The 24,835-nt window shown below is 41.0% G+C and overlaps 1 protein-coding gene across 1 annotated transcript in view; it reads right to left on the bottom strand.

Moving 5' to 3' along the window:
• niban2a (niban apoptosis regulator 2a) overlaps positions 1–24,835 on the bottom strand; it is a 28,885-nt gene that overhangs the window by 2,695 nt on the left and 1,355 nt on the right. The window contains exons 2-13 of the mRNA XM_069161521.1: positions 20,507–20,637; positions 18,804–18,932; positions 18,613–18,718; positions 17,444–17,611; positions 6,572–6,687; positions 4,375–4,479; positions 4,141–4,303; positions 1,970–2,157; positions 1,630–1,785; positions 1,243–1,356; positions 794–901; positions 101–212 (exon numbers count right to left, since the gene is read on the bottom strand). Coding sequence (XP_069017622.1) covers positions 101–212; positions 794–901; positions 1,243–1,356; positions 1,630–1,785; positions 1,970–2,157; positions 4,141–4,303; positions 4,375–4,479; positions 6,572–6,687; positions 17,444–17,611; positions 18,613–18,718; positions 18,804–18,932; positions 20,507–20,637 — 1,596 coding nt within the window. The remainder of the gene's footprint in view (positions 1–100; positions 213–793; positions 902–1,242; positions 1,357–1,629; positions 1,786–1,969; positions 2,158–4,140; positions 4,304–4,374; positions 4,480–6,571; positions 6,688–17,443; positions 17,612–18,612; positions 18,719–18,803; positions 18,933–20,506; positions 20,638–24,835) is intronic.

Raw genomic sequence — 24,835 nt, 5'->3', positions numbered from 1 at the left:
AAGTAATTTAGATCGTGTACTTTAAAGATATGTCCCCGCTGACCCCGGCTGCTTTCACTATAGCAACGATGTCTAAATCTCTGCGTTTTCTGTCCCTCACCCATCATTATGTCTTTGCTGACCGACTGCAGCACCACCTCCTCATACATGTTTTCCACCAGCAGGAACTGGGAGAAGTCTTCAAAGATCAGCTCCTTGAAGCGCGGCAGCTCCTGCAGACGGAAGGAGCTCTGATGAGGTTTACATTCAGATGAACAGCAAAGATAGAAGCCTGAGCCGAACTGAGGGCACTGAGGTTACGTGGTCAGCATCTCAAACCCTGAAAGCCACCGGGGTTCCCTGTTATTTACTATTTGTGATCCCTCTCAAACAAACTCCTGAAACACACACTTTGACGGGAAAGCATCATGGTAGGAGGGAGTTTCACCAATGATATTTAAGATGTCACTTCAAACAGGTGACATGAACAGGTTCTACTTACCTAAAGTTTGTCTGTCTCATTTGTGTTTTGTTTTTTTAAACAAATATAATTTTGCAGCTCATTGGGGCCTCTGCGTGTCCTCCCGTTTCCCATTTCAATACTTTATATCTAAAATCTGTCTCTGCTTTGGTGATAAAGACATAGATGCTTCATACTTTAGCAAGATGTCACATGTTGTGCTTCATTTATCGTTTTATTTTTCACAATTTTTACTTCATCTTGCAATGCCACATACAGTATATTACATTGTTTTCGGAGAGGAAATAAAGCGGTAGTGAAGGTAAAGAAGCATTTATTCTGGGTGCTACTCACAGGTGAACAGGATGGTGAGAGATGCTGCAGCATGTAGGGGATGATGATCTGCAGTAGAGCCTCTCTGAAGAACTTCTTGCGCACTGTGCTGCTGTCATAATCATATTTCTGACAGGAAAGACCAGAAACATACAGAACTCAGAGACTCCTAACTTTCTACTCAATGAACAAATCATATTCATCATGTTTTTACACTAAATTCTGTTTCTGCTGTCTCCCTTTGGAGTTGAATAAAAACAAACTGTCTCTTCATATTACCAGGGTAGAGGCAGAGGCAGAAGGCTAAATTTAAAATCTAGTTTTAAAGGAATTTTCCGTAATGTGGCTGTACAACACAAATTTGATAGAACATGGAGTAAAACTTTTGATTAAGTCTTTATCTGAGCTCCTCATCCTTTGACCGATCCACCTGTTTGTCTCCTGTTTGACTTCTCTGGTTCTGTTTTTACCTTGAGGACCCGGTCCTGGCAGCGCTGGATGGCCTTGCACATGTTGTCTTCTCCCTGGGCTTCTAAAGACTGCTGAAGCAGCTGCTCAAACGTGTACACTGAGTTGTCCATTTGCTGTCAAAATTTAAAAATATATATAAATATTTATACAATAACAGAAGAAACAGATGTCGTGACAGCTCAGCTTTTCAGCTCACACAGCTGATCTCTCCAAACATCGTACTCTTAATGTCCAGCAGGTGGAAGTAGAGGCTTCACCACAGGCAGAGCAGGTTACCGCTGCTGCTGTGTGTTTTCTTACTAGGAGTGTTTTCAGGCATCCAGACGCTGCTGTGGCACATTGTGATGCTTTACATGAGAACAGAGCGAAGGGTTGAAGCTCCTCACCTCTCTCATGAGGATCTGGGCTCTGCTGATGAACACAGACTGGCTGGAGACTTCGAACCTCTGCTGCAGCCCCTCCAGGTTGAGCTGCTCCACCTTCTCGTAGCTGCTCTGCATCTTCACCGGATGGAAGGCCAGCATGGACAGCCTCTCCATGTGCTGGTGGACATACGGGGGAAGAGGGGAGACGGTACGGAAGAGAGGTCAAGCATGAGCATCATGCAGAGGAAAGATGGTTGAGTTCGTTGGTCAGGAACAGTCACTGAGTGCAGCCGAGGACACTCCCCGTCTTCTAATTCCACACACTCTAAAGTCAGACAATGCTCTTCACATAATGACTCACATCTCCTAGTTTGTCTTTGCCCCCTCCGTTGAGCGAGTTCTTGCTGATCTCGACGAGCTCCCTGAAGAAAATCTCTCGGACCTCGGAGAAACCGCGGCTGGTGGGCTCCATCAGGGCCTCCAGGATGGAGCTGATGTAGGGCTGGACGCTGGTCCGGAGGAGCTGCTCGGCCTTGGGCAACACCAGAGCTGCATGCCAGCAGAAAAAACATATTCATGGTTAGCTGCTGCAGCGTGTAAACAAGTAACTAAAGGCATGGCCCATCGCCATGCCTGGCATATTGTTTCATAGCAATTAAATTAAATGAAATGGTTGGTATGTGTACGGTGACATTATGTAAACACACTTGTGCTGTTTCCAAGGAAGCCCTGCTGCTTTTATTTTCACCCTCTCTGAAACTCAATCTTCCATGATGTTTAAAAAGGGACCCACAAACTAAAAACCACACCTGTCAAACTTCTGTAATGACCTCATGTAAGATGAGACTCCATTGTTTTTTTTTTACAGCTGAAATGTGCTTTCGAGCCTTATCTGTGATAAAGTCAGAAATGGCCCACACACCGCTGGCGATGGAATGCTGTTCTTCCACTTCAGATCAATGAGACACGGCACAATGAGCAGAAATGAGCAGCCTGTGCCAAGTTAACTGTTGAATAGAAAGCAGGCAGGCAGACACTGGATGCCCTGCAGTGCTGCAGTGACAGAGGAGTCACCGGAGAAAACAGCAGTTTTAAATCCAAAGCAAAAGTTGTGAGGAGAAAGTTCAGACGGTAAAACAAAAGGTGGAAAATGAAAGATATGGAGGGAGGTTTAGTCACAGAGGAGAGGTCCTGTTGGAGCCAAATGTGTCCAAACAAATTCCTCAGAAACAGAAACATGAGCACTGTGGCGTTATTCAGTGAGCAGGCTGATTGCTTTGCTATGACAATAATTCCTGACGCAGGGAAACCACAGCCACATCTCACTGAGGTGGAGAGGAGGGGAACAATGGAGCGTGCACTTGAGGTCGGGAAGATTATGTTACACTGCACCTTGAGCACATTTTGTATTGCGTGTTGTCTGGACATGGGTGAGGAGGGAAACTGAGATGGTGTAGAGTTACTAGTACATTAAACTGTCTGGCGAGTGTCAGAAAAAATAGTGTACAAGTGTACTTTGAATTTGTTTTTGGGTGGTCACACCAAATATGGATTGGGTTTAGGTTTTTTGTCTACTGTGCTTTGTATGAAAATAGGTTCTAAACACTGTTTATGGGCAAAAAAATGTAGCATTTTTACTGTACTTCTTTCTGTCTCTTTTTTGTTTCCTTCCCGTCTTCCTTCCAACCACTTCCCCCTAATTTACTCCCCGGTTCTAAATTTGTTTTAAGACAAAATAACAAACAACCTCCCGTCATGTTCATACAGGTATGAAAGGTATTATGACGATGCGTGAATTCTCATTACGTACTGTATAGTGCACTGAATTTACCCTCTGACATTTTATTTGACTCATCACAGTATTTGTGGACTACAATTTTCCTCAAAAATCCCACTGTAGTTCAAAAACGTAGAGTCCATGGTATTATTTTCTATTAACAGTCAGAAAATAAAATGCATCACATTTTATATTTAAAAAAAATAGCAGCGTGCCGCTGTCATGGTGCAAACTGACTGATTAGTGTCTGAAATCTCACTTTCTTCATCATGATTTTCAGAGATTGACTAATATATCGGCCAGCTGGTTTTATTGGCCAAAATTCCTGTTATGGCATTCTGAAATGCCGTGTATGTGCCGAGATAAAAACTTATTTTTTTGAGAACATGATGCAGAAAAAGATGCTTGGGGTAAATTAGATTTTTTTTTTTTCAATTATTGTTCTATTGGTGTTTTTTTTTTGTTTGATTAATTTCCCAGTGAAGTTTACTGTTTCACTGCTGTGATGTCAGTGTGAATGATAAACAATGTGTGAGTGTGTGGTTTGTGTATATATAATCTGTTATTGGGCGATATGTCAATATACATTTTTTTCACTCTCTAATATCAGCATCAGCCCCCCAAAAAAACAGTCTCAGTCGGACTCTAAGGATTTTGGTATCGTTTGTTTAAAAGCTGAATGTAACTATTTACTATAAATGTAAATTACTAATTTCCCAGAAAGAAAAGACTGTGGCAGGTAGAACTCCGGTCACCTCGTATCTTGCTGCTGACGTGTTCTTTCGACGTGATGATCTGGTCCATGTCGGTTCTCAGTCTGCCGTCGAGTTGAACTCTGTGTGCCTCGCAGGCTTCCACCAGAGCTTCATACTGCCCCCTGGTCTGAGACAACACCTGCCTGTACACGGCGTCAGAGATCTGAAGGAGAGAGTTTATTTAAAGAACATAAACGGTCTGAACTTGTTCAAGCTGGAGTGATGGGAACTCACCAACATCCAGTTCCTCTGCCTTTGCTGCATCTTCCCCTTCAGACGAGGGCCAATCACACTGCGTAGCTCAGGGTGGAGGGTCTCCATCGCCAGATTAGCCAAAATCTGAACACACACAACATGCAGTATTAATGTATTTAGACATTTTGTGTATCTTTGCCTGTATTACATTGACTTCTACCTAACTGTGAGCTGGGGAGACAGTCCTACCTTTTCACAAGTTACAGGAAGTTATACTTAATATAGCAACGTGTCAACTGAGTTTTTTTTTTTTTTTTTTTTTTGCAGTTGTAGTAAAAAAAACATAACTAATATCCATCAGCCCAAGAAAAACAAAAATAAGCCTTAAAAAGGTGCAGCCTCTCTTTCCTGTGTGGCCGCACGGACACAGTGGGGCGATTGAGATGACACGCAGCTGGATAGAGAGACGGGAAGGCTGGTTTTTAGTAGCACTCCCCTCACAGCTGACAAACAGAGAGTGTACTCAACTAAATGTTTGGTGAAGCATACTAGTGGCTGTTGAATGGCTTTGACAAAAGTAAAGAAGATTTTCCGCACAGAAAGCCTGACAACAGATATGTTGTTCATTTAAAAGCTTGTTTGCCTCAAAGTGTTGGTGTTTTCTCTGTAATATAGCTGCACCGGCAGCTGTGACCTGTGTTGCCGATACGTACACTTAAATGTATTTGGTGCTACATTAAAATTCTTATTCAACCCTGAAATTCATATTATTGACATTATTATTATGTTTAAAAGGAAATAATGTGTCATTTAATACAAAGTTTTTAGAAAACATTTATCTTTCTTTCCGTTTTATGCATTTATATTTTAATGCCTGCAACAGATAGATTATTAGTCATTATTTTGTCTGGATCCTTACTGATAGATAAAGATAAAGTTGTTCCAAAATAATAATAAAAAGATGGTGCCCAAAAACAGCAAATAAAAAAGATGTCTCCCACTACACAGCACTTTACTGGAAATGTGTTGAAAGGTCAGAATGGTGTGAATCCTGCCCGCTAGCGTGTACTCCTAATTTGTTCAAGAATGTCTGAAAAGGAAAGAAAATGTAACAAAAATATTTTACTGTATCTCCTGAAATAACCTTTATACATTCCTAAAATTACTCACAACACTGTCATCTGCTTACTGTGATAAACATTTGAGCCCCAAGTGTCTCATAAATATTTCTTTGTATGACTCCATACCAATTTGGGCCTAAAGCTTCAGACCTTTCATAATATAACAAAGAGGAAAATTGCTCTGGAGTAGATGACAGTCTTCAAAGTCTGTTGCAAGATGACAATTAAAGTTATAACCTTTCAGGATTGTGCAAGAAAGACGTGAGAGTGTTTTCACAGGCAGTTACTGTTTAAACTGTAAAAGATAATGACGATACATTGTCTATACTTTCCTTGTATGATGCCAGTGAGTCCCTAGCAACATCCCCAACTTCTGATGCATGTTTTTATATTAACAACATAAGTGCGCTGCCAATGAAACTTTTGGCCTTATTATATGAACCTGTTGTCACATTTTAATTTAATTCACTGTTGTTGTAAACGTATAGATCATTGTAGATGATTAAAATAAGTCAATAATGTTATATGAGGATACTAAAGATAAACCTGGGAAACATGGAGGTTAATGAAGAAAAGGTTACTTCCATAAACATACAGAGCATTGAGCTTTAGTAGAGTCTGAAAGGGGCTTATTCAGAGGGGAGCTCACAGTCAAAAGAGTGTGTGTGCTGGTGTGAGTGCTGGTGTGTGGGTTGGGGTGTCTTTGAAGGTTTTGTGTAGGTACATTCTTGTTTTCTGGTGTGAAGAGAGGGTGTGTGTTCATGATGTAATGTTTTCCTGAGCTGTATCCAATAAAGAAAAAAAAAGCTTTTCTCTGGGAAAACCAGTTTCTACCAGTGCATGTCTTCCCTCATTGTGGCCTCTCAAAAGGCTGAACGATGGCGCTTTGACATGCTGGCAAGGACTGTTAGGAAATTGTTCCATAAAATCTCTTTCAAGTGTAACCTGCAGCTGACGTGTTGGTTGAGTAACAATATCTGCCGAGTGAATCCGCCTCCCTAGGCGGAAATTAAGGTGTGGCCCATGAAGGCGGGTCCTTTACAAAACCTGCAGAGCTAAACCTCCTAAAATGAGGCAGTAAAATCTAACGTTGCATTCAGGTAGTGAATCCTGACCTGCGGCGGTGCTCCACACATCATGTCCCAGGTGCCGTAGTGTCCTTTGGCTTGCCTGTGAAGTCTCACAGAGTCCGTGAAGGCTGGTGTCTGTACAGTGCAGTCCTCTGGCAGACCTGTTGGGGGCAGGAAAGAAACGGTCAGATGCTTGAAGAAACAAGAAATCCTCCTCTAAACTCATGCTGTGCTCCAAACGACATACTTCTGTTAGTACACGAACAAATTGTGCTCTTACATGTTAGGACTCTTACTTATAGTGCAGACATTTTGACAGGGTTTGTTCTTTCAAACCGCACACTGCTGTTCTGCACTGACAGGAAATACTCAGCATGTGAATACATCACCCACCAAAATATCTGCAGCTTGAATTATTCTACGCAGTAATTAATGTGTTGTTTTTTTTGTCCTCTGTTTAACACACAGACTTCTATCCAGCAGCAGTAGTGAAAAATAATCCCTTTTGTGTGGTGTTCAGAAACACCTGCAGCTTTGATTTAAATCTGCAGACACCTTAATTCTTTATGTCAGTGGTCCCGCCCCTTCCTCTACGTAGCCAAGATGGCCACCATTTAGGGTGAAAAGTGTCCAATGTTTCAAACTTCTTTTTGCGACAGTTTTGAATGCATCATCCTGGTACTTGTAGCACACCGCGTATTTCTGTACTTGACAGTGTGAACCCACTTAGGCACTCAAAAATAGTGAGTGTTAGTACACAAGTAAGCCGTTTGGAACACTGCATCACTTTATTGAAAGTGTCTTAGTAGCAAGATGGCGGGATGCTTATTTTTCTTGACATTGCATGATTCCTTTGTAATGATGCTAGGCTTCAAAATGCCAAACAAAGTGTGCGGCCATTCCGTTGCATGGGTTTCTGCAGAATCCCCCACTAACAACTGTTTCCATAACATGTGAGTCACTTGTGTGGCACAGCCTGAGAGTATAATTTTGGGCCAGCGGTATATTCAGTCACAGTTCCTGGAGTGTGGGAAAACACGTGCACACTGAGGTCCCTATCACACACAGCTTTATCATCCCTCAAAACAGGAAGATGTTGGCTTGTTGAATAGACAGATTTTGTTTAGTTGCTATGGTTACCGCCCCTCCCAGTTGACAGGACAATAGAGGCGGATCAGAAAGCACTCGGCAGCATGCGTGTGTTTTTAGGAAGTGTGTTCTTGTCATGTGGTTTATGTGATGAAAAAAGTCCGGAGCTGCCTCTCTGCCTCTCTCAGGGCCGTCACACTGAGGGACGCTGAGTGCAGAAAGTCATACATCCCTCACAAAAGAGTGTAAACAGGTGTATGGAATAAAACATCTCTGTAATTAGTAGTTTGTCCTTCAGAGCAGTTCCTCTTTTAAATAAAAAGGGACTGATGTTCCAGTTGTGTTTTCGTCTGTGGCAATAAGAAAGAGGCAGTCCTTCTGATGCACATCTGTAATTAAAGGACAAGTTTGCTGTTTTCAGTGCAGCCCTGATGACAGCTTTTCAACGCGCCTGAACAATTAAGCGCTGTATAATCTTTATTGAAGTATTTCCATTTCGTCATGGTAGAAGAAATATGAAGATCCTTTACAGAAGCTCTTCATATTTCTTCTACCATGACGAACCACAATAATACAGATTCTCTAACAAGATGATCAGCCCTTCAACTCCCCATGACTTTTTAAATATGAGATGAAAATGATGACAAATTGTATCATTGTATGTCCCACATGGCCACACCTATCTCCATCGTGCTGTGCCAGCACTGAAGAATGGACTGGCTGCACCTTTATATCACTGGTATAAAAGAGATAAAACATTGTGGCTTGTTTGTGTTTCTTTACACCAAAGAAAACCGCCTTGTTACTTCCAGGCTAGAGTACTGTAATGCTTTGTTATCCGAATGTCCCGGTGGCTCTCTGAAAAGCCTCGAGGTGACTCAGCGTGCTGCTGCAAGACTGCTGACGGGAGCAGGCGAGAGAGAGAGAACATATTTCTGCCATTTTAGCTTCCTTTTATTGGCTGCCAATTAACTCCCAGGTTAAAATCCTGCTCCAACACACCCAGCTATAATAATCAAGCTCCATCTTATATTAAAGATCACTTATCATATCAACAGACCGCTCCGCTCTCAGAGTGCGGTCGAGAGTTTTCAGAAGGACAATGGGAGTCAAAGTCGTCAGCTTTCAGGCTCCTCTCATGTAGAACCAGCTCAGGTTCAGGAGGTAGAAACACTCTCTATTTTCAGGACTAACCTTAAAACGTTCCTTTTTGATAAAGTTTACAATTAGGGCAGAGTCATACATTCCTTAGATGTGTTCACACCATTGGCCAATAAAACTGATTGACAGTAGACAATGCTGTAATGCTGTAACGCTTCTGTTACTGCAAAGAAGCTGCAAACTAATCGTGGATGCTTCGCACACATGTTCAACCTGGTCAACACAGAAGGCCAATACAATCAGCACGGTTTCAAGTTGGACACCCAAGATTAGTGCCATAAATTCAGTATCTGAGCACATGTGAAATATTCTCACTATCTCCCCTTCTCTTCCTGAGGTTTCAGTGTTTTTGCAGAACATTATGTCAAGGTGTAGTTGACCTTTGACCTTTTGGAGATAACATGTCATTACTTCACCATTTTATCCTAATAAATATTTGTGTAAAATCTGATCATAATTAACATTTAAATTCTTGATTTATGGCCACAACTGTGTTTTGTGAGGCAAAAATGACCTTTGACCTTTTCCCACCAAAGTCTAATGAGTTCATCCTTAAGTCCAAGTGGACGGTTGTGCCAAATTCTAAAGCTGTAAACATAAACCGCCAGCTGCAGCTGTCTCAGTTGTGAAGGTATAAAACTGTGATTATTGTGCTGAAAGGAGGATTAACGTGAACCCAAACCGTAAAAGGAAGTCACGTTCCTGTATTTTACTTCTGTAATCGTTCTGATTTTTGACATTGTTGTCACATGCCTCTGTACCACGGCCTGTGGACCCAACAAAACACGTTTGCCGAGGCTGCAGTAGCCATTCTCTCTGATTTGTGCGTGTGAATCGTCTGGAGGTGGACGAATCGTTGCTCAAAGCGCGCCTGGGTGCTGATTTGTTTGTTGCATGTGAAGTCTGTCATGCACCAGCACCGATGTCCATGTGAGTGTCTGACCAGGCGTTTCGTCTGTGGCCGTTAGTCTGTGACTCAGAGGAGGCTGACAAAGACAGGAAGTTACCAAGGAGCGAGGAGGGGGAGAGGCAGAGCCAGACAGGAAGCCGTCTGTCCAACGGTGCTGAAAAGCAGAGTCTCGTCGTGTTGGCTTGTCTTGGCACGTTTTCAGGAGAATTCACTGTACACTGGAGAATAAAGCCCGAAGGGAAAATAAGGGCACAGACAGCTGCCATGTTGACAGGTGAGCATCCATCATCTGGAGCTCACATACAGTGGGAGGTCTCTGAGGGTTGCAGCAGGCTGGTTTACGGTTTACCGTCCTCATACCGGACAGGTGAAGACTCATGGTTGATAATATATATATAACACCAGCCACATGGCCTTCTAAATTCATTTTCCCACGAGTATAGTTTCCTCGAATGGCTTCACATGGCTGATTAGATAATGTATGTCACTTTCCCTGCCAAGACCCACAAAGCATCCGAAGATAAAACTGCATTTTGACTTGGATGAAAGTTAAATAATCATTCTCAGATGTTTATTAAATTCTACCTGAATCATTTTCCCATTTCTGCTTAGAACAACAAATTCAACAACACAAAAGGTTTCAGACACTCAACCTTTGTCATCAACCAGATGACATATCTGCCACCCCATGCACTAATAAACAGGCGTCCTGCCCTTCTCTCTGGGTACACCAACATTAAGCTCAGTGTCATGGTGAAATTGTTGAGGCCCATCTGATTGCAAGTGAAAGGCACTGCGTGTGAAAGCGAGCAGCTAGCATCACAGCTCTCCCTCAAGAGGCCCACATATAAACACAACGGAATAGTTACTCTCCAAATTGTCACCGATATCCACATTGAAGAATTGATCAGATAAGGCGTTAAAGAGACAAAATGGTCTCTCACCAACTAATCCCAACCATAACATGAGGAAGTTTTCCCTTTCAATTAAATGCTCTCTTTTGTTTTTGGGAGTCAACATCTCGCAGCCATTGGAGGACCTGCATCTAAAAGCACTCCTGGCCGGACTTCAACAGCAGTCTCTAACCTCACTGAACTGCGGACCATCGAACATTTCAATATTTATTATCTAAAAAAAGTCTCCCTCACTAAATCTTACTGAAACTCTTGAGGATTTCGTGTTTTTTTTCTCATGTTCGCTGCTAGTTGCAGGAACACAGCACATGCAGATTGAGAAGCTATGTGGGTGATAAGAGACTGCTGCTCCTCAAAATATCCTGTTGTGGGAAGCTAAAGAAATCTCAGACTGCCTGCATTTAAATAATCTGAGTATAAACCAAAAGGAAATTATTGACCTTTCCTTGTAATAATTCTTTACATGTAGCTGCAGACTTGGTCAGCCTTGGTGGTTGCTGTCTGGTTTTCACTCTAAAATCTTCTACTTCTACAACTATCAAGGAGCAGATTACAGTTTCTTTGCACTGTTCGTGTGTGTGTGTGTGCGTGTGCGTGTGTGTGTGTGTGTGTGTGTGTGTGTGTGTGTGTGTGTGAATAGCACATGTGGCAGCACTTACCACGGTCTTTTTATTTAAGGCATTTCCCTCCCTGCCTTTCTCCCCACGCTCTGGTTGGTGGGATTTTAGCTGCAGTCCGGGACGAGTTCCCAGACCTTCACATCCACAAATATTTATCGTCTTGTATATTTAATTTTTTACATTTTTGGATGTCAAACGGTGCGATGAGACCTCAGCCGCAAGCCACCTGCCTCCACACTGAAGCCGGTCTAACACTTCCTTTTTGCTTCTCATACTTCTGCCACTCCTATTGACATGCATGAGTAGGTTTTCCCCATATGAAGCAGCCAAACCCACAGCACAATAAACACTCACTGAAACATACCATCAGCTGCAGATATCACAAACATAAGTCCTTGCATGCAACGTTAGATCGCTGTGTCCAGGAGCAGTGAATGCAGGAGACCACGTACTGGTTGACTTTGTATATTGGTACGGTATGTTATGTGTTAACAGTACTATAGAGTGCATGATGTCGGAATTTTGAATCACGGCATGCTGAGAAACACGCTGCTTTGCTACTGAAGCTATAAACCTGGATTGGATTTATTATCCTCTGCAGGTCTCCTCTTGCTGAGTGGAATTAGTCTGAAGTCTGTGGATCAGAGCAGGGGGCAGCTGACTGGTTTTAGAGGCTGTGGGTGTGGAGAGGCAGCCATGATTGATGGTTCTCTGGTGGGCCAGCAACTGCTCATAGCAGTCTTTAACTCTGCTCCTACGATGGCCTGCAGCCTGCATCAGACTGGCTGCTGGACAGATGTGTGCAGGTCAAATAGCAAAATCTGGACCAATTATTGGAGCTGCAACTCATGATTATTGGATTATCACTTAATCTCTTGATTTGTGTGTGAAACATAATTGAGCGAACATAAAAACGTGTTGAAACCCATGCTGATGTCATAATTCTTGCACAGTATATTTAGAGCACCTGGACTTTATATAGTAGCAGAAAAGAAACAGAAATCTGCTTTCATACATTTTTGGACCTTTGGGACGGCATGAGGACAAAAGATCCCTGATTACTAATCTCTTGTGTTTCTCACTAACACATCACTCACCTTGTTAGGTTGTGAACATCTATTTCAGTCAATGAAGGTCTGTTTTTCAGTTCCATAATGGCCTACAGATTTTAACTCTGTGGTGCAAACGTTAAGACTGACAGGTTGACCAATCAGAGGTGCTTGAGCTTCATGTTGCGATGAATAGTGTGATAACATCACCTGTTAACTGCGCTGATTAACAGGACACTTTGAGAATTATCCTGTTATGGTGATGCAAAGCACTTCCCTTGATTTATTGAAGTTGCTGAGGATAAAACAACAAGAGCTTTAGTGGACTCTGTGTAAACATTTAATTTGTGTTTTTTTTTTTACTTATCAAAGCCAGATGAATCTCATCTGTGTTCAGCTAAATAACTGATTTGCATGGAGCTTTTGTGCTGCTACCACTTCATAGTTAAAAGGGCAGCACTGTCGCCTCACAGCAAGAAGCTCCCAGCCGTCCGAGCTGTTTTCTGTGTGGAGTTTGCATGTTCTTTCCTCCCAGTACAGAAGACATACCAGGGTTATTACTCTTGACACAGCCCCTGCCCAAGGCACTAGCAAAAGGAGCTGGAGTTGGCGCTGCAATATGTGGCTGCCTTCAGCTCCCACTGTGTGACCCATATGGGTCAAAATTCAGAGGATCAATTTCCTCACAGGGCCAAATGAAGTTGTTACTGCAATGTATTCTGTACCACAACTAACATGCTCATTACAATTGAGATTCAGTCAGAACTCATCAGCTGATTGAGTGAGGAAATCATACAAATTCATTATAATGTCCTTCTATTTGACCCCCTGAAAATCTTTAATGTGTAGTATATGTAGAGCTGTGTTCTTTGATATTTTATGGCACTGACTGAATTGTTTTGATACTATAGTATGCCTTGTAATTTGATTTCAAATTTCTATACCTAAGCTAATCTTTTTAAAACAAATGACTTTTGCAGCAGGAATACATGTCATCAGCAACAGTTAGCCACAGTGTTTCAACTTGGGTAAATGTTATAATAAAACATTATTTTTGTCTTTTTATGCAAATCTTTGGCCAGATGTCTGAGTAGGGAACATCTATAAATTGTAGCATCTCGCCAAGCTTCTGTGTGAGACGTTTAGGGAAAATCTGGTTTCTATAGCTTCAGAAATCAGCCTGGGTTACACTCTCCCCCTCTAAACTGCAGGAAAAAGATGTGTAATGTGTAATATAATTAAACTTTTCTTAAAATAGTACATTTTATGAAATCGCTACAGGTTCCGTTTTTGAAATTTTTTTGTACCCAGCCTTAAGTAAATGTTGCGAGTTACATGTGGGCCTATTAAAAAGAACTGCAGAGAGGGCAGGGGTCTGGTCATAAAACCATTCATCACCCCCGGGAAAAGGCTTTTACTGGTTCTGGTTTTCATCAAAACACAGACGAGGTGAGGTGAGACAGGGCGTGTCCACACAGGCCAAAAGCATGAATGTCAATCCACACAGAGAGCAACGCAGGTTACCTCCATCAGCCTCTGTGACAGCAAAACAGCAACACAAGCTCTGCTCTTTACAACATACTGTGTTGGAGCCCAACCTCACGGCTGGAATGTACAGCAGGGACTCTGGTGTTTACTGAGCATGCCCAGACAAGCAGTGTTTGGCAGTAATATAGGTGAGCTATACTGATGTAGATGTGAGAGGCCGATTTTATTTTATACGAAAACAAAATTAGATGTGGTTTCTAATTTGACTTTCACCCTGAGATACCTTTGGACAAAACGTAGTTAAAATTAGAATACACTTTGTTTTTAAATAAACATAAACACATATTAGATAGCTGCTAGCAATGTCTTCTTAAATTCATGCAACACGGTTGGTTGACAAAAACAGGCCAGTGAGCGCAAACAAAGCTGAATCAGGTTGAGCAACTTTGTCATGCTGCTGAAGAGATTAAAGGAAGTGTGTTGTTTCATTTAGTGTATGAATTAAGTTTGTTTGTCTTGTTCATGGTACAGAACTGTTGAAGCTTTAACTTACAGTGGGAATATTTGTACAAACGATAGTGTACGGGTGATTTGCACCTTTCTGTAGCTGCTGAGTGATTTAATGCAGCTGACTTAATGATTACAAACAGAGACAGTAATATTATAATTATTGTGCATGTACACACCCACAGGCATGTGCATAAACAATAAAATTAGGGTCAGCGAAGGTAATGTCTTTTTTTTTTTTTTTTTTTAGATCAGTATTATTGGTATAATTAGTATTAAGATGTAATTTCCCATTTTAGTGGAATAATCCATTGCTAAATGTGAAACACAGACGGCATATGGTTAATAGAGAGGGCATATTTAGATGCCATAATGTAAAGATGTTGACATGTGGTTAGATTATTGCACGTGGAAAATGTAACAACTTAGATGTATTTACATACATGCTTTAACCACTCACTGCTGAATGATGAACGCCACTCTGCATTCTACATGATAGTCCAGATTTGAACATGGAGGTCAATGGGGATTGACTCGCTTTTGGCAACAGTCTCAAGTGGTCATTCAAGGAACTGCAGTTTTTGACACTTGATTGGCTCCTTTGTTCAGCCCTGAGGTGGCCACTTTGTTTACATAGTGAATTTGCTGTGTAAACACAACTGCTGTTGCTTGAGGAACAACATTTACATACATTTCAAATGTAAATCAATATTAATCCTATTCTGAGTCAGGATTACTTCAGGGCAAAGGGCTTACTTCAAAAGACAGCATATTTGTTTCACTTTTCTACTTGCTGATGTCTGATTGTACTGAGCTACCCTAACCCTGTATATAATAACGCAATGATAATGGTCCAAAATTATGTGATTATGCATCATTTTCTCGGAGAACCACCAAACCAGCCCGGCTGTGTTGAGGTTGAGGTAGTTTTAAATTAGTCTACCATACACATCCAGACATAGTGGACTCTGCATTTACACACAAGAGCACCCCTGCTGAAGAAATACAAGAGGAAACATTGTAAAATAATGTGTAATTATATCTATCTGAAATTCAGAGTCCTGCTTTTATATTACATGAACTGCAGCTCATCCAGAATGTCACAGCTCGACTGGTCTTTAACCTCCTAAATTCACTCCCACTACTCCGCTCCTCTGCTCCCTTCACTGGTTACCAGTAGCTGCCTGCATCCGTTTCAAAACATTGGTATTTGCGTACCGTGCTGCGAACAGATCGGGTCCAGTCTACATCCAGGACATGGTCCAACCTTACATCCCAGCCGCTCTGCATCTGCCACTCGGCTTGTTGCTCCTCACTGTGAGCTAAACACTCTACAAAATCACGACTGTTTTCTGTCCTGGATCCTAAATGGTGGAATGAGCTCCCCAATGACATCAGGACAGCAGAAAGTCTAGACATCTTCCGCCGCAAACTAAAAACACACCTCTTCAGACCTTACCTTGAATAGTAGCACTTAAAATGGCACTTACTGATAGCACTTTGTAGTTTGGCTTTCTTGAAGAAATTGTATTTTCTTGATTCCTGTTGTTCTGGGTTTTGTACCCTCACGGTTGAAATGCACTTATTGTAAGTCGCTTTGGATAAAAGTGTCAGCTAAATGAAATGTAATGTAATGTAATGTAACCATATAGGCATAAAACTTGTATGAGAATCTTTCAGAATCAACACGATCCAAACAAGCCAGATCACATTGCCTGCAGCAGCCGTAGTTTTGTATTTTTATCTCCACTTCCCCTCCTGTTCATTCTCATTTTCCACTTTAAATAAAGCCCAGTGAATGTGCGATCACACACATGTGTGGTTGTACCACAAAAATGTCACGTGACTCTTGCTACATCAAGGCAGCACGCAGACTCCCTACATTGTGCTGCAAACTTTGAACATGCCTGCCAAATAAAACTTGATGTAGTCAAACCGCAAACATGGTCTGGAGGCCGGCCAGTCATTTGTACGGCTGCATTTAATTTACACGAACATCGTCGCTCAAAGGTCGTCTTCCCAAGCCGAGAGGTGCTTGAATTACTTTGTGTTTGCACATCCTCCAACATGTCTCTACCTTTTGTGTCTCAAAACAATAACATGTGAGTCATGCCATCACAAGCAGAAACTTCAACAGCAGATCGAGAGTAGTTATCCACCCCGATTACATTTATTTTAATGTGGAAACAAATGAAAAAACAACGCAGTATCCTCCGATGTACCATCAACTCATATACGCTCAAATAAACAAACTGTGAAAAATTATTATTAAAAAGGAGGAAAAGCAGCAACTGATGAATTTAATGTCTCAGTGGTTAAACTGATAATTTACATTAGTCAAACAGAGCTCTGTCATTCATTTTGACAAGGTCAACTTCTTGTAAATATTTCACAATAAAATGCCACCAGGAACTTGAAGGAATTCGGGCTCTAACTAAATGATTGTTTTCAACATTGATTCATTATTTGGTGTCATTAAATTTGTGGTTTAAACATCATGCTCAATAGTCTTTGAGGTCTTTAAAATGCTTGTTTCATTCAACCTACTGTCCATACATATGATATTTAATTTGCAGTTATCTAAAACTGTGAAAAGCGGCATGTCATCCCAGTAAAACCAGTCAAATGTTTGACATTTTTGTTATTATAAACAATAATTTTGTGTCAATTAATTGAGTATCGGTTTCATCATTAGAAGGGATTATACAATATGATAATGTGCAGCAAAAAACACAAAAGTCTGGCTCTTGTGTCTGTTGAAGTAAACACAGTCCTGATCTATTATTTGAGTGATGCATATTGTCCGTCTAGGCTGTAAAATATGTCAAATATGGAGCTTTGATCCAATGTGAACAACGTATCACACAGTAACCAAGACTAAATATAACAAAAAACAAACAAACATACACCTCATTCCTGCAGTATCTCAGCTTCACCACTTCACTGAGATGGCATGTAAAGGCTTCACACTGTGACGCATACTCACACACACCCTCGTCTGAATTGACAAGGAAAGTAGAGAGGCAAAGAGAGGTGCTAATTGTCCTGGGTGGAGCACCAAGCCTGCTGCTCAAAAGGTGGGCAGTTCATGTCAACACTGCCACTGCCTTTCCAGTGAAACCCTTCACTTCTACTGAAGTCATTTTTGTGTGTGCTTCGTTGTGTGTGCGCACTGTTACCGTTGTTACTGTGTCTGACGCAATCCTGCAGCACAGCGTGCCACTTCTTCTGCTCCTTCTCCGTCATCACACAGAAGTAGTGGTGGCGGGCGTATGGGTGCCACAGGATGAGAGGGAACTGGGTCGCACACTTGATAAATGGATTACTGCCCACTTTAGCTTTGATGCCTATGACAAGTTACAAAACAGAATGAGAAACTAGTAGCTTTCAGAAGTGCTTACAGTCAATCATTTTTTGGGGGAAAAAAATAGATAATAGTATACATACAGAGTATGACCAATGATTACAAATTGACACATAAAATAATTTGAGTTTAAAGCAGTGAAATGTGCCCCATTGTTTTGCATATACACAGATGAAGAAAACAACAACCAAATTATTCTTTTTTTTTCATTGTATTTGGATAAAGAAATGTCAACAATAAACATCAAACAATAGTCAATAATAAATAGGGTTAGCCTATGTATAGGTCAAAAATTGACTTTGATATTGGTTCCTAAACGATACTTAGTACCAATTTTATGAAATCCATTAATGAAAAAGAAAATTACATGACACATTACAATAAAAATCTTTAGTTTTGTGTAACCCAAGTTGTTCTGTAGCTATAATTAACAGATGTCTGTAAATGCCACCCATGCAAGGTATCACTAGACCCTAGAATTCACCGATGTTCCCTAAATGCCTCAGAAGTAAGCTTTTGCTAGATGCTACTATTACAAACGTTCACTAAACGCCTCACTGCTGTCAGCAGATGCTAGTTGAGCAGAGAGCTCCAGTTCCCGCTGTGCTCTGAATTAAGACAGATATGTGGAGACATTTTTTTATTAATAAAAGTCAATTAAAGCATTCTAATGTAATGTATTTCACCTGAGTTGAAAGTCAGGCCACACAAGTAAAGGCTACGGATGGTAAATGTTGTGTCTCACTGATGCTGATATTTACTTTTGTGCAAACAGAGGGAAAGTTCTGCGTTTTAAAATAAAAACATGCCTGGATGTAGCCGAGTTATTACAACTTGGTACCGAATGAGAAGCAATTTTTCGACAGTAGATAAATACTGAAGCAGTTTGATTGATGCCACAGGAGTATCAAAGTTTGACCCGAGTCATTTTCAGCCATGCTCTGTCATATTTACTTCATATATTGATTACTTTTATTTCCTGACCTGGCAGGCTGCTGTTAACCAGCTGCATGTACTCCTCCATGGAGGTCAGGGCCTTGTACCCAGCAGAGTTGATGGTTACTTTCGGGTGCAGTCCTCGTTCATGGGCCTGTTAAAGAGACGACAAACAGTTTTAACACGCGCGGCCACATCGTCATAACGATGCAGTTTAGTCCAGGGAGACGTTCACTCACCATTTTGCTCTCATACAGGTTGATGGTGTAGCTGTTTGGCACCGATACAAAGCGGTTCCTCCACTTCCGATTCTCCTCCAGGTACTGAAACAGACTCCCTGAGAAGATGGAGCGGCCTGCCAGGGGGTCCTGAAAAATCACGCACACTCAGCACTAAAGCACAATCCTCTCTCAGATTTAATACAATACACACAAAGCATATATAGCTGTGTATATTTTGTAATAATGAGAGATTTCATTATTCGCACAATGTAAACATTTTCCCAGGGCTTGAAGCTTATCAAACATGTGGGGGCGGAGATTTTTTTATCCAAAAGTGTTTGCACGAGGATACACACCACCCACCACCCCATGGGATTTTTTTATTTGTGTCACCCAAGCAGCTGTCCTCCACATTGGTGACCGCAGTAGTTGAACTGCCACAACAGAAACAGCATCTCTTCTCATGTGTGAAATGTGCTCCACTTTCCCTCCACTGATGAAAAGTGTGGACAAAAGTGTGACCCTTCAGTGCATTCATAAACCAAAAGGGTGAGAGATAAAGCAGGGGGCTCGCTCATTTGGTAATGTCCTGCTGCACGGACCCCAACGATGGCCTCGTTCATGCAGTGTGTGGGACATCAAGTCCTGTCGGCCCAAGCGCACAATGATGCAGGTTTATGTTTTTCAAAAGTAATTTATCAAAAAAAAAAGGCTATGATGTTGTTCACTGTAGATACCAAAAATAAACAAACATGTAAAAATGGCAGACAGATTCCATTTTGTTAAAGGAGACCTAGTTAATGCTAATGATACGCTTATTTTATATATATTCTTGGGCAGCATTAGAGTAGCTAGTCACCTAAAAAAAAAAAAATCCTTATCTATCTTATTCTGGCCCTTAATACAGCCCTTTAGTTGATCCTCTGACAGCCCACTGTCTCCTGATTGGCTAGATTCCAGGAAGTCTTTTGAGTGGCAGTGTCCGATGAGTGAGACGTTGTGTATGTTTACCTCATTATTTGAAACTTTGGCCACATTTAAAATGACATCCGACATTGTAACATTATATATTTCATCGACAACACAGAAAAGCATCCAGTAAGAGGTCCTCTTTAAATTATATGTAGAACAGCAGGCTTTGATCATCAAAATCTAATTGTTTACTACTAAATTTGTAAATTACATCAGGGGAAAAACACAGTTCCTGTGTGACAAGGATGTTAATTTCAGACAGCAAAATTATTATTATGAAGAACTAAAATTTAACAGACTTTATCACAATTTGGTTTAGATTAGTCAGTTATTTTGTAAAAAGACGAACATTAAAGTTATTATCCAAACTGTGTGTTGTAAATATGTATCCTGTCGGTGTAACGCACACAGCTTTCAGGCGAGTTTACTGTCAGTTTTACTTGTGGTGTAGATCATTTGACTATCCTGCTTTTTGAAAACCACACTGATTGTTTAACTGTTTGTTGACCTCCTTTAAACTTAATTCTCAACAATTTTGTTGATTGCCTTGTAAACTTTACCGCTACACTGTGAATGTAAACCAGCAACATTACACCTAATATGTGAAAAACATGAATATTCAGTTTTATAAAGGCATCACAATATGTTCCACACACTACATGAAATTAACCTGAAATCAAATCTGAGGCGGTGGTCACATGCTCTCTCCGGTTTCAACCTTTCTTTTTAAACAGAGAAGGTGCACTTGCCTTTCTGTGGAGCAGCTGTGACTGCGTACCTCCTGCTCCTTCTATCTCAAAGCGGACGCTGTTGAAGAGAGCGACCGCGTACTGCTGCTCGTACACATCGCTGAACTCTTTCATCACATCTCTGGTCCGAGCTGCAGGAGGAGACACAGACACACACAAGGTCAGGAAACTTCTGCTCCTCTTTCCGTCTCACTATTGACACAAACATGTTTCTGCAGCAATTTTAGTAACATACAGGTGAGGGAAGAATGTTTGGTTCCAGTTTTCTGCAACAACTTTTAAAGTCAGAAATGAACTCAGTCACACAGTGAAACATTTAAGTTGAAGAAAGTTTAGATTTAAAACAACAAACAAACAGTTTTGTTCGTTCCCAAAATTTATATGCCCAATACAAAAGTATTCGCTCAATTTTAGGCTCATTTTTTTCACAACACACCAGTATTGCAGGTAGAATTTCTTCATCAAATATGAAGCGAATGTAGAAGGAGAGCTGCTCTTATTGTGTGAAGTCACACTGTCTCTTTGTCATGGTAATTTGAAGGCCATAACCCTCATTGCTGTTATCAGCTCTTTATGAAAACTGTCATATAAGAAAAAAATTAATTACATTTGAGATAATGATTCTCATGTATTATCAGCACAAATTACTTTATTATCATGACTCTCTGGTAAAAGTTCAAATGTGAATAGATGAAGTATAACTGCGCTCAAAATTCATTTAAATGTAATTTAGTGCTCGGCAAAGATTGGGAGTAATTATTGATGAAACACTTTTGAATAATTTTCAACTTCAAGGACCATATTCTAACAATCTAAATACATAATCTGAAGCACAGAGGGCAAGTGCGTTTAGTCTGTGTCCAAATAAACTTCTGCTACTTTAACAGCAGATGATCGGAGCACAAAGTAAAATGCATGGTTCGAATGGGTTGTACCAAAACAGATCTCTTTGTGTGCAGATTGATGTTCACAATAATAACATTCACATTCTAATCTTTTTATTTTTAATCCTTTGCATGTTTGTGTCCCTTTGTGGGTAAGAAGCAGAGTGTATGCGTGTTGTTTACCCACCAAATTACTGAATAGTTAATAGAGCAGCCTTAAACTAACAATAAGAGTAAAATACTGCACCACCGACAACATGACCACCACTGAAACACGTGCTCCATTTCTGCTGTCAGACTGCAGAGAAGTGACAAACAACCTCGTCATCATCTATATGAACCAACACAGGGGAGGAAATATTGCTCTGGACATCCATATCATTTGCACACACATTTCTACATGTTTTGAAATCCTGACGTGTTTAACTTTGAACCTTGCTGACAAACTACATAGGCTAAAGGCTAAAAAAAAGTTTGGCAAGTACATTTCTTCTTTTCACCACAGATGCTGCCAGGTCAGGTGATGTCGAACCCACTTCTCGGAGCAGAAACCTCCCACTTTCCAGTTCATTTTTTTTTTTATAACTGCCTCATCTAATGGAAATCTCTTGCATAATTCAGTCAGAAGTTATTATTATAAATGTAATTGAGGGTATTTTACTGTTGATTGGATAAACATAGACCTTGAAGGCATCACCTGGCATTCTGAGGAACTGAGACTGATGTTTTTCATTATTTTCAGACACTACACTCAAAACGGTTATTCAATAATGAAAATAACTGTTAGTTACAGTTCCACTTTGGTGGACAGCAGAATCTCAGTCACATTGAATCACTGTTTTCCTGTAATAGACAGATCCTCAGCATTTTTTTTCTGTCGGCAGTCAGCATCCTAAGACATATTTCAAGAGCCTGTTGGAGGGGACACCAGCTTTTCCCACATTCCAGTTCTGAAAAAGATTCCGTCTGCAAGCCGATCAGTGCGTTTGGCTCGGTCAGCAGCAGACAGTGTTGACTGTGATCTGTTTATGGAAGGAACAACACAGGAAGGAGGGAGCTGGCCTGCAGTGGGAGAGCAGGAAGGAAAGAGCTGACAGGACAGGATAGACAGGGAGAGAATGTGGAGGAGACGGGGGGGACAGGGACACATGCTTATTAAAAACACAGTGTCACCAGGATGAGATGGGAGAACCTGTTAGAGGCAACTGAAACCACACCACGTATTGTAAACTGTCCATAAGTTGGCTTTGAACATAGTGTCAGATGTGTAATCTTGTTTATTTGTTCTATAAGATCTTTTCTGAGTTCAATTTAGATTCACCATTTTTGTGATTTTCATTTTTTTTTTTCGTGTGCATGTTATAAACGTAGCCTATATTCTTCATCCCCCATAGGTCTATCAGTCAACTTTAAAAAAAAACATAAAATGTTCTGCAGCAACAGTTTCTGAACACTTACCATCAAATTACAGTAAAGAAAAAAGTAATTGTGTAGAAAGTTTTTCTAAAAAAAAAATACAGATATTTTACTGTAGATATTCTCTGTATTTTTACAGTCCAAATAAAGTAGAATATAAAAAAATATATATTTTTGTTAAAACATTGCTAGAAAGTTTGACAAATATATGAATCTGTACAAAAAAAAAGGAAAATAGCAGCATTCTCATTAGTTAGAGAAAACTGGAGAAGACTGATAGATCAATGTGAGAATGAAACTTTTGGCTTCAAATCAGTTTGTCACACCTAAACAAAACGTGGATGTCTGCTTTTAGATCGAAACCCTTTCTCTCTTGGGTAAATTTCCACCCAATTAAGTGCTGGACTGGTTGACGTGGCCTCCTCTCCTAATGTGCGAGGGTTCCAACGGTCGTCTCGCTGAGCAGGAAACTGTGAATGGACTTTTGGCCACTCAGAAATCAGAATTTGGAAACGAAGACCACGTCATAAAACACACACTAAGTCGTCTGTTTCCTCCGATGTAGGCGCACCAAACAGTTCTGTTACATGCCTCCATCCAACACATCCCTTGCTTAACGTTCTCTTTTTACTCTCTGACCCTGTGAGTGAGACTGTGACTCCTCCGCTGACTCACAAATACCTGAAATTGTTGAGCCCATAATAACCCCGCTATTAACTCAACCCAGATTCCAGATTCTACTCCATTACTACTAACTGATTATTAACCAGCAATTCAAAAAAATAGACAAAGATACCAGGAGACTAAGCTGAATTATGCAAACACACTGTGTGCTCACTGACTGCTCGTCTAGGTTGGTGGATGTCGAGGTGGTCAATTTAAATGCAAAGATACAAGTTTCTTATCTCTTTTTCTACGGTGTAAGTTATTTGTCTGATCGGGGTCTGATGTGTTCAACACCTTCTAAAAGACAAGAATCAACAGGCACGCTAGAGGCTCTGTGAGGTGGCACTTTAGCACAGTAGTGCGTCGAGCTAAATGCTAACATGCGAGGGAGGAGACCGTTTTAAGAGAATGTGTGTAGGCAGTGAGGATGTAGTAATCATCTTGTTGGGAGTTACATACACCAAACAAGACTCCTGATGTAGAAACGCTGACTCTCTCTCTCTCTTACACACACACACACACCCAAGCCACACACACACACACACACACACACACACACACACACACACACACACACACACACACACACTAATATACACAAAAACGCAAAGCGTGCACACCCACTACTTTACTTTGTTTCAGATGTGCACTAATGTTCACTTGTGGTTCAAAGAAGTACTTCACTATTTGCTGTATGTTCATAGCTTACATAGATACAAACAAGGCAGCAGAAGATTGACAGCGACTCGTAGAGACGACACACAGGGAGGGAGAGAGGGAGGGAGGGAGTCAGAGAGCAGTTTCAGCTGCGACATGTTTCTACCTGCTTTACTTCAGCAGGTTCTCTCATTATCTCCTCCTCTCCCTTCGACTCATCCCTTCAAATAGATCTGTTTCTCAGCAGACTCAGAAGCAGTAAATATTTCACTGTTTTCAAAGTGGAAAAACCTAAAATAACAGGGGCTCTTTATGTCGCTGAGATTCATGTTTTCATTCCCACCAACCCTGCAGAGGGTCCGAATGGCAACGACACAAAATGATCTCACACATCGTTCAGGTTTTCTGACAACACACCTGTTTTATCTTTAACAACACTCAGGTCACATGAGGATAACTGAGCAGCACCATGAATGAAGATCATGAGATGTGGTTGAAGGCTCCAAACTGCTGTAAGTGGAGGTCATGTTGTCACACACGTCTCCAAGGCCAAGAATAAACATTCATACTCAACAGTGTTTGTTTAAAGCTGGTTTTCTGCTCACAGAGTGGTGATGATACCTCGGTTTGTTCCGCCCTCTCTTTTTAGTGAGGACGACATCAGATAGAGGATATCTATCATTGCAGTATAGGACTGGAAAATCAC

The sequence above is a fragment of the Embiotoca jacksoni genome, unplaced genomic scaffold (genome assembly GCF_022577435.1).
Source record: "Embiotoca jacksoni isolate LCO1_2020_lvr unplaced genomic scaffold, fEmbJac1.0.p SCAF_10, whole genome shotgun sequence".
In the NCBI taxonomy this organism is placed as follows: domain Eukaryota; kingdom Metazoa; phylum Chordata; class Actinopteri; family Embiotocidae; genus Embiotoca; species Embiotoca jacksoni.
The sequence above is the reverse complement of the archived record's forward strand: the minus strand, read 5'-3'. Positions and strand labels throughout refer to the sequence as shown.